The sequence below is a fragment of the Pongo abelii genome, chromosome 21, assembly GCF_028885655.2.
Source record: "Pongo abelii isolate AG06213 chromosome 21, NHGRI_mPonAbe1-v2.0_pri, whole genome shotgun sequence".
NCBI classification, from domain to species: Eukaryota; Metazoa; Chordata; class Mammalia; order Primates; family Hominidae; genus Pongo; species Pongo abelii.
In genome coordinates this window covers 32072685-32088816 of record NC_072006.2, presented here as the reverse complement: position 1 = coordinate 32088816, position 16132 = coordinate 32072685, and the positions used below count along the sequence as shown (strand labels likewise).

Genomic DNA, 16132 nt, shown 5'->3' with positions numbered 1-16132 from the left:
TAGTAGAGACCAGGTTTCACCATGTTAGCCAGGATGGTCTTGATCTCCTGACCTTGTGAAGTATTTTTATGATGGTTGCTCTAAAATCCTTGTCAGTTAATTCCCACATCTGCATTCTGTTAGTGCTGGCACTGATGACTGTCTTTTCTTATCGAGTTTGAGATCTCTAGTGATTTTTCAATTGAAACGTGGACATTTTTAGTGGTTTCCCTGGAGTTTGTGATATAAATTAATAACTAATCGAAGTCCACCTTCAAATTACACTCTATCACTCTGTGTGTAGTGCACAAACCTCGTGTCAGAGTACTCCCATGTCCTCCCTCCTGTGCCTTATTACACTGCTGCCACTCACTTATCTACATGCTGTAATCACCTATACACTGTTACTACTATTAGAGTTATCTTTTAGATTAGGAATAAGAAAAATAAAAGGTTTCATTTTATCTTCCTTTATTCCTTCTTTGATGCTCTTCCTTTCTTTATGTGGATCCAAGTTTCTGATATATATATAATATATTACATATAGAATACATATTATATATTACATGTTATATATAATTAAAATATATAATATATGCACACATACATAGTGTATATATAATAATATACATATACACACACATACATACACACATACATAAAGAACAACTTAACATTTTTTACAGGACAGATCTGCTAGTGATAAATTCAATTTTTTTGTTTGAGAAAGTATTTCTCTTTTGTTTCCTCCCTTTTCTTTTGAAGGATAATTTTGTTGGATATAAAATGTGGTCTGGTTGGTGTCCTTTTTCATTCAACACTTTAAAATATCATTTCACTCTTTTCTTGTTTGTATGGTTTCTGATAAGAAATCCACTGGAATTTTCATCCTTGTTCCTCTATAGGTAAGGTGTTTTATTTCCCCTTTTGGCTTCTTAAGAGATTTTCTCTTTGTCTTTGATCTTCTGAAGTTTGAATAGGATAGGCCTAGGCATAGATATTTTGGGATTTATCCTGCTTGGTGTTCTCTAAGCTTCCTGGGTCTGTGGTTTTGTGTCTTTGTCATGAATTTTGGAAAATTCTTGGCCATTACTACTTCAAATACTTCTTCCGTTTCCTTCTCTTTCTTCTTCAGATATTCCCAGTACATGCACATTATACCTTTTGAAATTGTCCCAGGGTTCTTGGATGATTTTTTTTTTTTTTTCTGAGACAGAGTTTTGTTCTTGTTGCCTAGGCTGGAGTGCAATGGTGCGATCTCAGCTCACTGCAACCTCCGCCTCCTGGGTTCAAGCGATTCTCTCACCTCAGCCTCCCTAGTAGCTGGGATAACAGCTGCCCGCCACCATACTCAGCTAATTTTTTGTATTTTTAGTAGAGATGGGGTTTCACTATATTGGCCAGGCTGGTCTCGAACTCCTGACCTCAGGCAATCCACCTGCCTCGGCCTCCCGAAGTGCTGGCATTACGGGTGTGAGCCACTGTGCCCGGCTGGTTCGTGGATGATTTTTTTTTTCCCTCATTGTTTTCTTCTCTTCACACTCCTGTTTGGGAATTTTCTATTGACCAATGTCACGCTTACTGATTCCTTCCATGGATATGTCTGCTCTACTGATAAGCCCATCGAAGGTATGCTTCGCTTCTATTACAGTGCTTTTGAATCCTAGAATTTCCTTTTGATTCTATCTTCAAGTTTCCACCTCCCTGTTTACATTATTCATCTCTTCTTACATGTTGCCTATGTTTTCCATTAGAGCCTTTAACATTAATCATAGTTACTTTTAATAATCTGTATATTACAAAATATAAGTCATATCTGAGTCTGGTTCTGATGGATGGTTGCACTGTCTCTTCAAATAGTGTTTTTTCTTGCCTTTTAGCATGCTTTGTAATTTTTTGTTGAAAGCCAAAAATGATGTATCAGGTAACAGGAACTGAAGAAACAGACTTTTAATGTGGGATTTTATGTTAATCTGGCTGGGAGTTGGGTTCTGTTTAATGTTTTCTGAAGCTGTAGGTGCCAGGGACTTCAAATCCCTCTAGTATTCTTCTATTTTTCTTCCCCATTTTTCTTCTTTGGGTTCCCTGTGAACTCCACCTTAGATGTACCTTGCAGTTCTGTCAGCAGTAACCCCCTATTATATTGCAGACCTGTGCTAAGGTAATGGGGGAGGGAAACATTCTATGATTTTACGGTTAAATCTCAGTCTTTTAGTGGGCCCGTGTCTCCAGGCTGTGACCATCAAAAGTGTTTCTTAGCTATTTCCCCCTCCCCTAGGGAAGACAGGAAGGCTACAGTGGCATGTGCCTGTGGTCCCAACTATTCAGGAGGCTGAGGTGGGAGGATCACCTGAGCCTGGGAGGTCAAGGCTGCAGTGAGCCAAGGCTGTGCCACTGCACTCTAGCGTGGGTGACAGAGTGAGACCCTGTCTCAAAAAATAAACAAACAAACAAAAAAACTAGTACCCACTAACCACAGCTTTCTTGATTGCCAGAGACATTTTGAAAATACTCAAAATTCCACTGAGATAGTACAGACTTTCACAATCGTTAAAGTCTCATATTCAGGTCTAATGTTTTCTTTAAGAGAATGTAGCAGACAATCTGCCACCAAATGCAAAAATCTTCTCTCTGGCACTCTCAATAAACAATGATCATCAAGGTTGGCTTCTGTCCTTAAATGTAACAGTCAAGGCATAACAAACTTAGGCTTGGAATAACTATCTTCAAATTATTTTGAATTTTAAAAATTCTATTGACAATATTACTCTGACAACTTAAAGACTGGTTTGTGAAACTATGTTCTTAACCTTTTTCCTTCAAATATTTCAAAATTAAATGTGATGTTTTCAAATCATACCTAGTACCTATAAAAAAAAGTACAAACAGTTTCTAATCACTTCTTTTCACTCTAGAACAACTTCAAGTTCAGGGTTAAATCAACACACTAACTGGAAAAGGTTCCTTTTGTCTAACTCCCCCCACCCACCCCACCCCCACAACTTGATAATAAAACTTATCAAGCACCAGGCAGTCCAGCCACTTACCAAGTGCTTGGCAAAGCTCCCGCCGGGACCAGTGCTTCGTACCAGATGTCCTTCAGAAGGGAAGTTAAAGTTGCCAGCATTCAGGTTTTCTCGTGTGGAGTGATTACCAAAGAGAACAAATGGCTGCCGATTAGGGCTAGAGAGGGAAGTCAAAAACATGTGATTAGAAAAGAGTTCCTGGCCAAGGCAACCTTCTGTGACCTTAATAAGTCCTCAGGCTTTTCTGAGGGACACCTGCAGCCTGAGGAAAGTGGTCAGTCAGTACGGTCGACCGAATATCCTTGGCTGGTTGGAAACGGATGCCAGCTGTCTCCCTACTGACCCACAGGGATCAGTTAACATTTAGGGACATAACTAAACTCAAGCTAGGTTTGTATTTTCAGCATGTCCCACTTTTTGAGGAATAAGTTCCATAAGTTTGCTGTCCATGATACAGTGATAGAGCAAAACTCCGGTATTATAAAATAGAATTTTTATAGAAATATGAGTCTTAAAGGATGACAGTTACGATACTTGGACTAGACAGACAATAGGGCAGTCACCAATTCCTGAGTAACTTTCAATAGGGAAGGAGCACAGGAGGGTTGCAAATTTTCTCAATACCACACATACCTGGCTCTGTACCCACCCCCTTCCTCCCTGCCCTCTTGGTTGAACTTTTCTTCTCCCCTACTTTCTGCTCACTCCTCAGCCCACTCTAATCAGCCTCCTCAGTCATTTCACCCAGAGAGTTCTTGCCAAAGTCACCAAGTGACTTTCATGTAGCATACAGCAAATCCAACAGATGGTCTTCAGGTCTTCCTTCCTTCCTCGGTCTCTGAGAAGCACTTGACTCCCTCCACCCTCCACCGCAAGAACTGTTTCCCCTCAGTCTCCCCAGTCAGTCACCCTCCTCTTCCACCTGGTCTCCGAATAGTCCCAGGGTTTACCTGCAGCTTGCTGCTCCCTCCTCTCCTCTGTGATGATGTTCCCTATGTCTGCTCCCCTTCCAGTTCTTGCAGGAAATAAACAGCATCACAATCCACCCTGGTACCCAGTCATCTGAAAGGCCTCCTTGACTTCTGCTTCCTCCGCCTTCAAATCTAATCAACAGGCCCAAAAGCCTTCCTATTTAACCATTTTCTTCCATCTTCATGGCTACAACCTTAGTCCACGCTGCCATCATTTCTTCCCTGGACAACTGCAACACTTCCTCACTGTTTCCCTGTTTCCACTCTTGCCCTCCTATAATAGATTCTCTACATTGCAGTGATGATAATCTTTTTTTTTTGAGATGGAGTCTTGCTCTGTTGCCCAGGCTGGAGTGCAGTGGCACAATCTCGGCTCACTGCAAGCTCCACCTCCCGGGTTCACGCCATTCTCCTGCCTCAGCCTCCCGAGTAGCTGGGACTACAGGCGCCCGCCACCACGCCCGGCTAATTTTTCGTATTTTTAGTGGAGATGGGGTTTCACCATGTTAGCCAGAATGGTCTCGATCTCCTGACCTCGTGATCCGCCCACCTCGGCCTCCCAGATGATAATCTTTTAAACGTGCCAATTTACTGCCTTTATGTTATTTTCTGGAGAAGGGCCACAATCTTGAACATGGCTAAAGAGAACTTGTATGATCTGGTGAACTTTCTCAGCTCCACAGAAGGCCACTCAACTCCAACTTCAATACTCCAGCCAAGATCATTTTCTTTGATGTCCCTTATGTTCTTGTCTCAGGGTCTCTGCTCTTCCTCCTACTCTCAGTTATCTGTTCATTGTTCAGCTCTCTCCTGGAGGGGGCTGGGCTCTCCTGTGATGGGCTTCAAAGTACTATGCTCTTTTCTCCTTCATGGCACCAATCAGAGTTGGTAATAACAGATTTCTTTGTTAAGATGTTTGATTAATGTCTTTTTCTCCACTACCCTATAAACTTTATGAGGGCAGTAATCATATTTGCTTCCTTTTTTTAAACCATGAATCTCTCTTGATTGGTATGTCGTAGTTCTCAGTGAATATTTGATGACTCTATCCTCTATCTTCTTCCTAAATTGCCCTTAGTGTGCGCCATGTAAATAATTCTTTGCATTTCTTTTCACTACTCTTAAAAATACTACCTTAAGCTTCAGGCAAACAAGGGCTTTTAAAAGTAAGCATGGCTGATTTTTTTCTGAAGCTTAATTCAAGCTAGGTGACACTTTGGGCTGAAAAAGATGACTCTGAGTCCTAGCCAGGGTACTTTGTTTCACTATTAGATTGGATTGGAATTCAGGGAAGAAAACAGAGAAGAAATGTCCTCTCTATCCATCAGAGGAAGTATCTCCTGCCGATCATGACAAAAGAGATGCGGGAAGAAACACTTTCGAACCCTCATTGAACCCATCTTTGTGGGACTGGACCTTCACACCTGATCCCTTTTACTGCCTGCAAGCCACTGTTGCTCCCCTACCCAGCCCTCGGACTATGCATATGTCACATGCATAGTTTGCAAATAGCTTCTCCCATTCTGAGGATTGTCTGTGTACTCTGATGATTATTTCTATTGCTGTGCAGAAGCATGTTCATTTAATTAGGTCCCATTTATTAATTTTCATTTGCTTCCTGTCATTTTCCTGAACCAGGAACGAAATTAAAAATTCCTTTCTTTAGATTTTAGCAGACAACAGTGATTTATTTATTTATTTAGAGACAGAGTTTCACTCTTGTTGCCCAGGCTGAAGTGCAATGGCATGATCTCGGCTCACTGCAACCTCTGCCTCCCGGGTTCAAGTGATTCTCCTGTCTCAGTCTCCCGAGTAGCTGGGATTACAGGCGCATGCCACCACACCCGGCTAATTTTTGTATTTTTAATAGAGATGGTCAGCCTGGTCTCAAACTCCTGACCTCAGGTGATCTGCCCACCTTGGCCTCCCAAAATGCTAGGATTACAGGCATGAGCCACCGCACCTGGCTGACAACAGTGTTTTAAAAGCTAGTTTACTATAAAATAATAAAATGAAAATGAAAGCAGAGAAACAGACATATTTACAGAGTACAGATTTCTTACCCTGTGATAACTAAAGTCAACCCATATTTTCCTGACTCTAGCTTCTGAACTTGAATGCACCCCCACAGCCAACCCCCTTGCCAACTCCATTTTCTCTATCACCATTCACCCTTCTTCCCCAAGAAAGAAACTTACCTGTTTTCAGTTATATGGCTAGAGATCATTCCATGACTGAAATAACTTCTGAATGGCTAAAAAGAAGCCAACATTGTATATATTAAGAACACAATTTGGTAAAACAGTCACAAAACCCCTCACATATGTATGTATGTACACACATGCTTCAGGAGAGTGCATAGCATGTGAGTGTGTGTGTGTGTGTGTGTGTGTGACAGAGAGAGACAGAGAGCTACAGAAAGAGAGAGATGTTTGTAGATTATTATAAGAACATGGAAAGATGTGTATGGTGAATAGCAATATGAATTTTAGGAATAAGTGGCAAACAAAATAATACCAAAAAAGAAAAAAAGACAGAAACCTGCAAAAAGGAAAATAATGAAAAAAATCCTTTTAATGTAGTGTTTAACTACTGCAAGAAAATTGGACCAATCACCATCTATGGTCCAAGTTGCTAATCATGTGGAGATTTTTTAAAAAAAATTTCTTCTACATTTCCAATACATTAATATATACAAATTCTGCTGTGCTAATCCAAGGAATTTCGAAGTATACTGATGGAAGTTTCCTGGGAAATCAATGAAGTAAGTCTCAGCTTTTGTATGCACAAACATAGTGTGAGGCTAAACACTAATCAAAACTTAACATGCATGCTCTCATGTCCAAAGGATCCAAAAATTCAAAAGGTAATTTTAATCCCACTAAATAATATTTACTGTTTTTTTTTCTGATTAATACATGTTCTTTGTAGATGACAATAAAAACCACCTATAATGTCTAAAAACTATCAACATTTTGGTAAATTTTCTTCAAATCTTTTCTCTATGGTACATCATAAATAATATATGATTGCACCAAACTTTATTAAACAGTCTTCTGTTCATGGAAATTTATACTGTTATTAATTCTTCAATATAATGGAAAAAATACACACACACATACACACACACACACACACACACACACACCTCTCATGTAGTGAACTTAATAAATTTAATCTGCAGCTCTGATGATTTCCTTAAGGCAGATCTGGAAATGAAATCATAGAATAAAAAGGCAAAACTATGTTGCCAAATTGTTTTTTAAGAAAGTTCTATCCATGTACATGTCTACCTAAATGAGTGTGCTTGTCTCATGGTCTCCTCATAAGCACTGCCTATGAAATGGTTTCAATATATCTGCCAAGTTGACAAATGAAAAATGGGACCTCATTGTTTGTTGTCTTCTTTTATACCCCTTGGCATTTTTAATGACGTAAAATATTTTAGACATGTTCAGTGGCCATTTGGATTTCCCTTCATTAGTTAACAGTTTATTTACATTCTCTGGATATTTATCAATTGGAGTATTTATTTATTTATTCATTGAGGCAGAGTTTTGCTCTTGTTGCCCAGGCTGGAGTGCAGTGGCACAATTTCAGCTCACTGCAACCTTCGCCTCCCAAGTTCAAGCAATTCTCCTGCCTTAGCCTCCCAAGTAGCTGGGATTACAGGCGCGCATCACTACACCTGGCTAATTTTGTATTTTTAGTAGAGATGGGGTTTCACTATGTTGGTCAGGCTGGTCTTGAATTCCTGACCTCAAGTGATCCACCCCGCCTGGCTCAATTGGAGTTCTGATGTTTGTCTTACTGATCTGTAAAAACTATAGATTCACATAATACTTAAAATTTATTGTGGGCTTACCATGTGACTGTGATAGGAACTTATCATCTCAAGCAATCCTAATAACAACCTATGAGCTTCATTCTATCATTTCCTCTCTAGAGATGAGTTGACAAAGATACAAAAGTTAATTTACTTGTCCAAGGTCACAGAGCTAGTGAACTGTATAGCTGGGATTCTAACTTGGTAATGATTTGAGGGAAAAAATAAAGGTAGATCCATATCTCACAACATATTCCCACGAATTACATTTGGATTAGGGATCTAAATGTAAAAATTCAAGCCATACAAGCGCTAGCGGGTAACTTTCAATTACAGCCTTTCCCTATATAATGACTCAAAATCCAGAGGCAATGAAAGAAAAGGCAGATCAATTTACATAAAAACAAAAATGTTTGCATGGCAAGAAAAACACCCATTATAAACAAACCAACTGATAAATATGGAAAAAGTATTTGGAGTATATAATAGAGACAAAATGCTAATAGCCCAAATATGTAACAAACTCTTAAAAACCAGGGGACACGGGAGGCGGAGGTTGCAGTGAGCTGAGATCGCGCCACTGCACTCCAGCCTGGTGACAGAGTGACACTCCATCTCAAAAAAAAAAAAAAAAAAAAAGCCAGGGGACAAAAAACCCTCCTAAAACCTATGCTCTATAGTTCAGTTAATAACTGTACTAATACTAAAATGGAAAAACAATATGTAAACAAAATATAAAATGGTCATCAAACATATGAGGGAATGTTCAAACTTACTAATAGAGAAATATAAATTAAAACAATACCGATATACTATTTTTCACCTGTGAGGCTGAAAATTTTTAAAGTATGACAATACATTCTATTGGTGAAGTTGTGCAGCAACAGGCATTCATATAGTGCTGGTGGGAATGCAAACTGGTACAACCCTTCTGAAGGGGAATTTGGCAATAACTAACAACATGACATATGCACTCACCTTTTGACCCAGCAATCCCATCACTAGGTAGGTATATATACCTCCAACAACAAGAAAATACATAAGCGCTGAGTTATTTACTATGGCTCTGTTTGTAATGGCAAAATATTAGAAACAACCTCATTATGTGCACATACAAGAGGGGCTGAATAAATTAAGAAAAATCCCAAAATGGAGTACTCTGAATTGTAACAAAGATCCCAATGAACTGACTTGAATATGTTTACACCGTTAAGAAAACAAAGAAAAAAAAAATGACTGGGAGAGAGTTCCAGGGTATACTGTTAAGTGGAAATGACTATACGCTACTCTTCAACGTTAGAAAGGTGACAGTATGAGAAAATGCACATGTATTTGCTCATTTGTGCAAATGAAATAGAAAAGGTAAATGAGAAACTCAAGAGGTTTGTTACCTACTGTCAATGGAGTGGGGAAAATGGGTGCAAAGAAGAAGGCAATAAGAAAAGAGTAACAGGAAACAACAGTGACACTTCTGAGTATACCTTTTGGAATCTCTTTTACTCTTAGAATCATAGTAATAGAAGAAGAAAAAAGAACCCCCAGAACTGAAAAGGATATCAGTGAGATGTGGAACAACTTCAAGTGGTCTAATGTAGAAGCAAATGGAGTCCCTCAAGGAAAGAAGAGAGGTTTGGAAAAGAAAAAACATTTGAAGAATTAATAGCGAAACACTTTCCAAACTTAAAGAAAACTATAAATCTATAGACCTAGGAAGCTCAACAAAATTCAAGCACAAGAAACATGAAGAAAACTACAGCAAGACATACCATAATCAAACTACTCAAAATCAGTAATAAAGAGAAAATCTTAAAAGCTGCCAGAGGGGAAAAAAAAGGCCTGCTATATTCAGAGATTAGAATAAAAGATTATGGTATGTACAAAGATTAGGATGAAGGACTTCTCATCAGAAATAACGCAAGCAAGAAGACACTGAAGCAAGATCTTTCAAGTATCAAAAGGTAAAAACTGTCAATCTAGAATTTACACATGGCAAAAATATATTTCAAAAATGAAGGTGAAATAAAGATTTTTTTCCAGATATTCAAAAGCTGCAAGAATTTATCATCAGAAGATTAATACCACAAAAAAATTTATTAAAGACCAACCTTCAAGGAGAAGGATGCCAAGGGGAAGTCTGGGTCTAGACAAAGGAATGAAGAGCACCAGAGAGAGCAACAACATGGGCAAATAGATTACACTTGACCTTAGCCAAAAGGCTGAGAAGCGATACACGGGCAAATATATAAGACTTTTTCCCTATTATTTAAATCTTTAAGAAAGGTAATTGATTGTTTAAAGAAAAATAAGAGCATTGTATTGTGGGGTTTATAAAATATGTAAAGGTAGCCGGATGCAATGGCTCCGCCTGTAATCCCAGCACTTTGGGAGGCGGAGGCATGCGACTGAGATCAGGAGTTCGAGACCAGCCTGGCCAACATGGTAAAACCTGTCTCTACTAAAAATACAAAAATTAGCTGGGCATGGTGGTGTGTGCTGGTAATCCCAGCTACTTGGGAGGCTGAGGCAGGAGAATTGCTTGAACCCTGGAGGAAGAGGTTGCAGTGTGCCGAGATCATGCCACTGCACTCCAGCCTGGGTGACAGAGCGAGACTCCATTTCAAAGGTAAAATGCGTAACAACAAAGATCAATTCCAGCTCCAAAATGTCTAAAATAATCAGCAGGAGGGCTTGCTCTGAGCCACAGGGGAGCACAGGAGAGTTGAGGGCTGCAGTGAGTGCCCAAGAAGGCTAGAATGCAAGCTTAGAAGGATTCCTTGGATCCTTCCTGGTGATTAGTTTTTGAGGCTGTCCTGTGTCTTGGTTCTCAATCTAGATACTTCAGGTTTACTCATGAGCCTGGTAACTGCTGACTAGCATCATCTGCTTGGAAAGACATCTTGGCATTCATTATCTGGAGGTTAAACTGACAAAGGTGTGCTACTCACATGTGGATAATTATTCCTACGTCTATTAACTGGTGCCCAGTAGAATTCCTGGCACCACCACACTGCAAAGCAAAAATCCTTCTAATGGACAAGCTGGCACAAAATAAAAGACAGCTTTTTATAAAGGGTTGGCAGAGGGGGGAACTTCTTTATGGTATACAACACAGCTTAAAGAAATGATAAATTAGAATTGATAGTGTTGTATTTTGAAAAAAATTTAATAAAAAATTAAAACAATAAATAAATTAACCATTTTATTCTTCCTCTTTGACCCTTCCCTTACATACCTCACCCGCCTGAGATTCTGAAAGTTCTAGCAGGAAAGGAATTTCTGTGTCAAAATTAGCGAAGAAGCTAGTCCACTGATGTTCAAAAGCCACCAAATCCTGGGAAAAAAAGGAAAAAGATAACGTGTTTGGTCATATAAAGGAGGTATTTTAGAAAACGAGAATTATGAAACTGTAACTTATCTCAAAACACCAGACCATTTATATATGTTATTTTAAAAGGTAGTAGCAAACTACTAGTACATGCTACTCATATGGATGAATCTCAAAAACATTATACCAAGTGAAAAAGCTAGATGTAAAAGACCACCTGATATGTGGTCCATTCATATGAAATATCCAGAAAAAGCAAATCTGTAGAGGCAAAAAGTAGACTAGTGGTTGCCTGGGGTTGGGATGGAGACTGACTGCAAGTGGGCACAAGGGAACTTTCTGGGCTGATGAAAATGTTCTCTGTAAATTTACTAAAAATCATTGAGTTGTACACTTAAAATGGATATTATGGTACATAAATTATACTCCAAATAAAGCCATTTAAAAGGACAGCTAGGAGCAGTGGTTCACATCTGTAACTCTGGAACTTTGGGAGGCCCACGTGGGAGAATCACGTGAGCCCCAGGACTTCCAGACCAGCTTGGGCAACATGATAAGACCTTGTCTCTACAAAAAAAAAAAAAAAAAAAAAAAACATGAAAAAAATGAGCTGAGCTTGGTGGTGCGCACCTGTTGTCCCAGCTACTCAGGAGGCTGAGGTGGGAGGATCGCTTGAGCCCAAGAGGTCCAAGTTGGAGTGAACTGGGATTGTGTTGCTACACTACAGCCTGGGTGACAGAACGAGACTCTGTCTGAAAAATGAATGAATGAATGGACAGTAATGATCCTTAAGCACCTTACTTTAGCAACCCTGTTGGGAGGAATTTATTTACAGGGCACCTAAAGGATGGTACCATGTCCAGTGCCAAAAGGGTCGCATCTGAGCAGCTTTGTTGAAGGACTGGTTGACTTTAGTTAAAGGGCAGGGTGGCACAGAGCCCTCTCCTTCCTTATGCCCTCTTTCTAGTAGCCACATGAGTACTGAGAAACTGCACCCTTCTTGGCTGACTCTCCTCTACATACAGCCTCCATTCCCCACCCCAGCTGCTTTTTAGCATCCTTTCTGAACTCATTCTTATTCACAAGCACTACAAATTGCTTTTTGCTATGGGCTTTTCTTGAAGGTATCATCAATTAACAAAAAAACCCCACCAATTAGGACTTGCTTAAGATACTCCTCAAGTATTATCCTTGTCCTTATTTTGAAGTTGCTAATAATTTGTACTCAAATTGGACAGTCATCTTCCCTGTCCATTTTGCACCATGGAAGGGTATGTATATTAGTCGCCCAGTCTAGTGCCTTGCTCATAGCAGGCATTCTGTTTGCTGCACCAAAACTCAATGGCCAGATGTATGCCCTCCTCCTCTCAAGGATACACAAGTACTCAGACCTCTGTGCTAGCCAGGTACTGACTCTACTTCTGGCCCTAGACATAAAGCACAAGGCAACACTGCTGGGAAGACAATGTAAACATTGTTTACTTGCTGCCCAGACTATCTATCTATATCTATATATACAGATGTGTGTGTATCTATGTATACATATGTACACATGCATATTATATATGATACTTATCACAGACATACACACACACACACACACACACACACACACACTTCTGGCCAGGTATGGTGGCTCATGCTTGCAATCCCAGCACTTTGGGAGGCTGAGGGGGGGTATCATTTGAGCCCAAGAGTTCAAGATCAGCCTGGGCAACATAGTGACATCCCATCTCTACCAAAAAAAATTCTTTTTAGTCATCATGTAGGTGACAGTGCTGATAGTGTTTTCTGAGTACGTTTTATATATAATGTAGGATAAAACAAAAAAAAGTGTGTGGGTGTATACAGGTATCTATATATATCTATATCTGGATCTATATCTCTCTATATCTATCTATCCATATCCATATATATATATACACACACATATATATACATACACATATTAGGAGGAGGGAGACAGAGAGAGAGAAAGAGACAGAAAATATTTCCTAGCTCTATCTACTGAAGAGATTTAGAAACAATGGCCAAACCAGCAGCAATGAGTACTTCTAGCACTCAGATTGTGGTGCTGAAATACCACTTCTCATTCAAAGAAACCAGAACATTTTAGAGAACTGACTGAGAGTGAGTCTCAGACAGGAAATGTAAAGATAAGGCTGGGATATCTTAACATAGTAGCTGGCAAGGAAGTTATCAAGGACTGTTAGTATTCTGTTAAAATAAGATTCTGTTAAATTGTGAACCAACTTGAAGGGAGTTCATTATCCAAAGATAGAAAAATTTGAGCATCACTGAAGATGGTGATTGCAATGGATATAAACACATCAAATATGTTTAAATCTATGAGTTCAAAATATATACAATATACATATATACAATATATTTATGTATATATATACAATTGGAGTAACACCATTGTGCAATGGTGAATTGAGGATTTAATTAATGAATTAAGGATCTAGGGATTACACATCAATTGCTGTTCACAAAACAAAAAGAGAACCAATTAGACATTATGTGCTTCTTGATAAAGAATATAACACCCTGTAGGAAGTAGTCTTTTCTCCAAAAATCAACCCTGAAACTGATTAAACCTCTAGATTCAATTACCAATGATCAGGATATACAGGAGACGGGAAAATGTTAAACTACATCATGGGAATACAATTAAGAAAATTTCAACTGGGGCAGGTGCAGTGGCTCATGCCTGTAATCCCAGCACTTTGGGAAGCTAAGGCAGGCCTTAGCACCTTACTAAGACCAGCCTGGCCAACGTGGAGAAACCCCGTCTCTACTAAAAATACAAAAATTAGCCAGGCATAGTGGCACGCGCCTGTAATCCCAGTTACTGGAGAGGCTGAGGCAGGAGAATCGCTTGAACCTGGGAGGCAGAGGCTGGAGTGAGCCAAGATCACGCCACTGCACTCCAGCCTGGACAACAAGAGTGAGACTCCATCTCAAAAAAAAAAAAAAAAAAAAAAAATTTCAACTGATGGCAACTATAAGACAAATGATCTGGTTTCTTCAACAGACAGCTAGGGGGTAGGGGGACAAAGAAATAGAGAAAACCTACAGATGAAAAGAAACCTAAAACACATACATGCATACAGGGCAGGCAAACAAAACTAACCTATGTTTATAAAATCACATTTGGATGATAAAATTGCAAAGAAAAGTAAGGAGATGACCACCATAGAATTCATGATAGTGTTATTCTTGCGGGAAGAGGAAGGAGGTAAGGGAGGTTCTGTTGCTTTGCTTTACAGTAAGTTATTAGATTGTACATCAGTTTTATGCTGTTTTCTGAGTCTGTGTTATTTTATTTATTTATTTATTTATTTATTTTGAGACAAAGTCTTGCTCTGTCACCCAGGCTGGAGTTCAGTGGCGTGATCTCAGCTAAATTTTTTGTATTTTTAGTAGATATGGGGTTCTACCATGTTGGCCAGGCTGGTCTCAAACTTCTGACCTCAAGTGATCTGTCCGCCTTGGCCTCCCAAAGTGCTGGGATTACAGGTGTGAGCCACTACACCCGGCCATCTATGTTATTTTAATAATGAAAAGTCTTTAAAAGCAAATGCATAAGTATTATTTGTTCATTACAGAAAACAGAATAAGAATCACTGTAAACACTTTGGGAAATGTTATCTCAACTTATTTTTACATAGTATTTTGTATATAGAAATGTGCATGTACTTGTAACTGGTAATCTGCAGGGTCCTGGGTTAGAATGCTTTGCCATACCACCTCTGTGCCTTGGCCCGATAAACCAATCCTTTTGGGTCTGGGTTTCTGACTTACTGCTATCAGGTCCAATCAGTGCCCCTGTATCCTGGGCCCAGGGCAATCTTTCCACTTTGGCACTGGGTTATTCCCTTCTGGACTCTGGAGATAAATATACTTCTAGCGCTTCCAACTAACACTTTAACCACAGACCTTCAATGTCTGTCTGACTTCTCTGGTCCCAGATCTACTCTCCTTTTCAAGTTGGCTGTCACTCACATTCCAGCAGTTAAAGAACGTTTCAATTCAGAAAAACCTGTGCTTGAATCTCTGCCTCTTACTGGCTGTGTGACCTTGGGCAAGGAACTCAATCTGAGCTTCAAATGCCTTATATAACTGGGATGACTACTATCTACCTTGCAGAGATATTACAGGAATTAAGTGAAATAACCTGTATCAAGTGCTTATTATCAGACCTTGCACACTAGATATCTTCAGTACTGCCTCTACTACAGGTCAGCCCAAGGCTGGCTGTGAAAAGATGGTAATTGCAATGGATATCAACACATCAAATATGTTTAAATCTATGAGTTCAAAATATTTATATATATACATGTATAAATATATATTTACATGTTATATATACATATATGTAAATTCTATATGAAGTAATTCTATATGAAATGTTATTTTATGTATATTATCCTTTTAAATCTTCCTGACATCTTTGTTACTTCTCTATGCCCACTTTACAGAAGAGACTGAGGCACCAGGCAATAAAGTGACTTATCCTCAATATGTAAATATATGTATATATAACACGTTATATATAACATGTATATAGATGTTATATATAATATATAGATATATAACATATATATAACACATGTGTATATATATATGTAAATAAATATATACATCTGAGCCTTCCCCTCAACATCCTGACATTTGTCTGCTCTCTCTCTCTCAGATACTCATAATGCACATCACTGGCCTCAGGGAAGCTATGCCCAAAGCCACCCATCTCAGAGTGCATCTTTGCCTTGCTTACTTGGCTCTGTCCAATCTCTTCAGCTTTACCAGAATGCTTCACTTTGTGAGACTTTAAAAAAACAAAAAGGGACCGGGTGCAGTGGCTCATCCACTTTGGGAGTGGGCAGATCACCTGAGCCCAGGAGTTTGAGACCAGCCTGGGCAACATAGGAAGGCCCTGTCTCTATAAAAAAACACAAAAATTAGCCAGGTGTGGTGGCAAGTGCTTGCAGTCCCAGCCTCT

General features: G+C 39.3%; 1 protein-coding gene across 7 annotated transcripts in view; it reads right to left on the bottom strand.

The window, feature by feature from the left end:
* DNAAF9 (dynein axonemal assembly factor 9) overlaps positions 1–16132 on the bottom strand; it is a 159713-nt gene that overhangs the window by 90021 nt on the left and 53560 nt on the right. For all 7 annotated transcript variants that reach the window (XM_024238872.3, XM_054542069.2, XM_063720724.1 and 4 more), the window contains 3 exons: positions 11035–11133; positions 6175–6230; positions 3027–3162 (listed from right to left, as the gene is read on the bottom strand). In XM_024238872.3, the coding sequence (XP_024094640.2) occupies positions 3027–3162; positions 6175–6230; positions 11035–11133 (291 nt within the window). The remainder of the gene's footprint in view (positions 1–3026; positions 3163–6174; positions 6231–11034; positions 11134–16132) is intronic.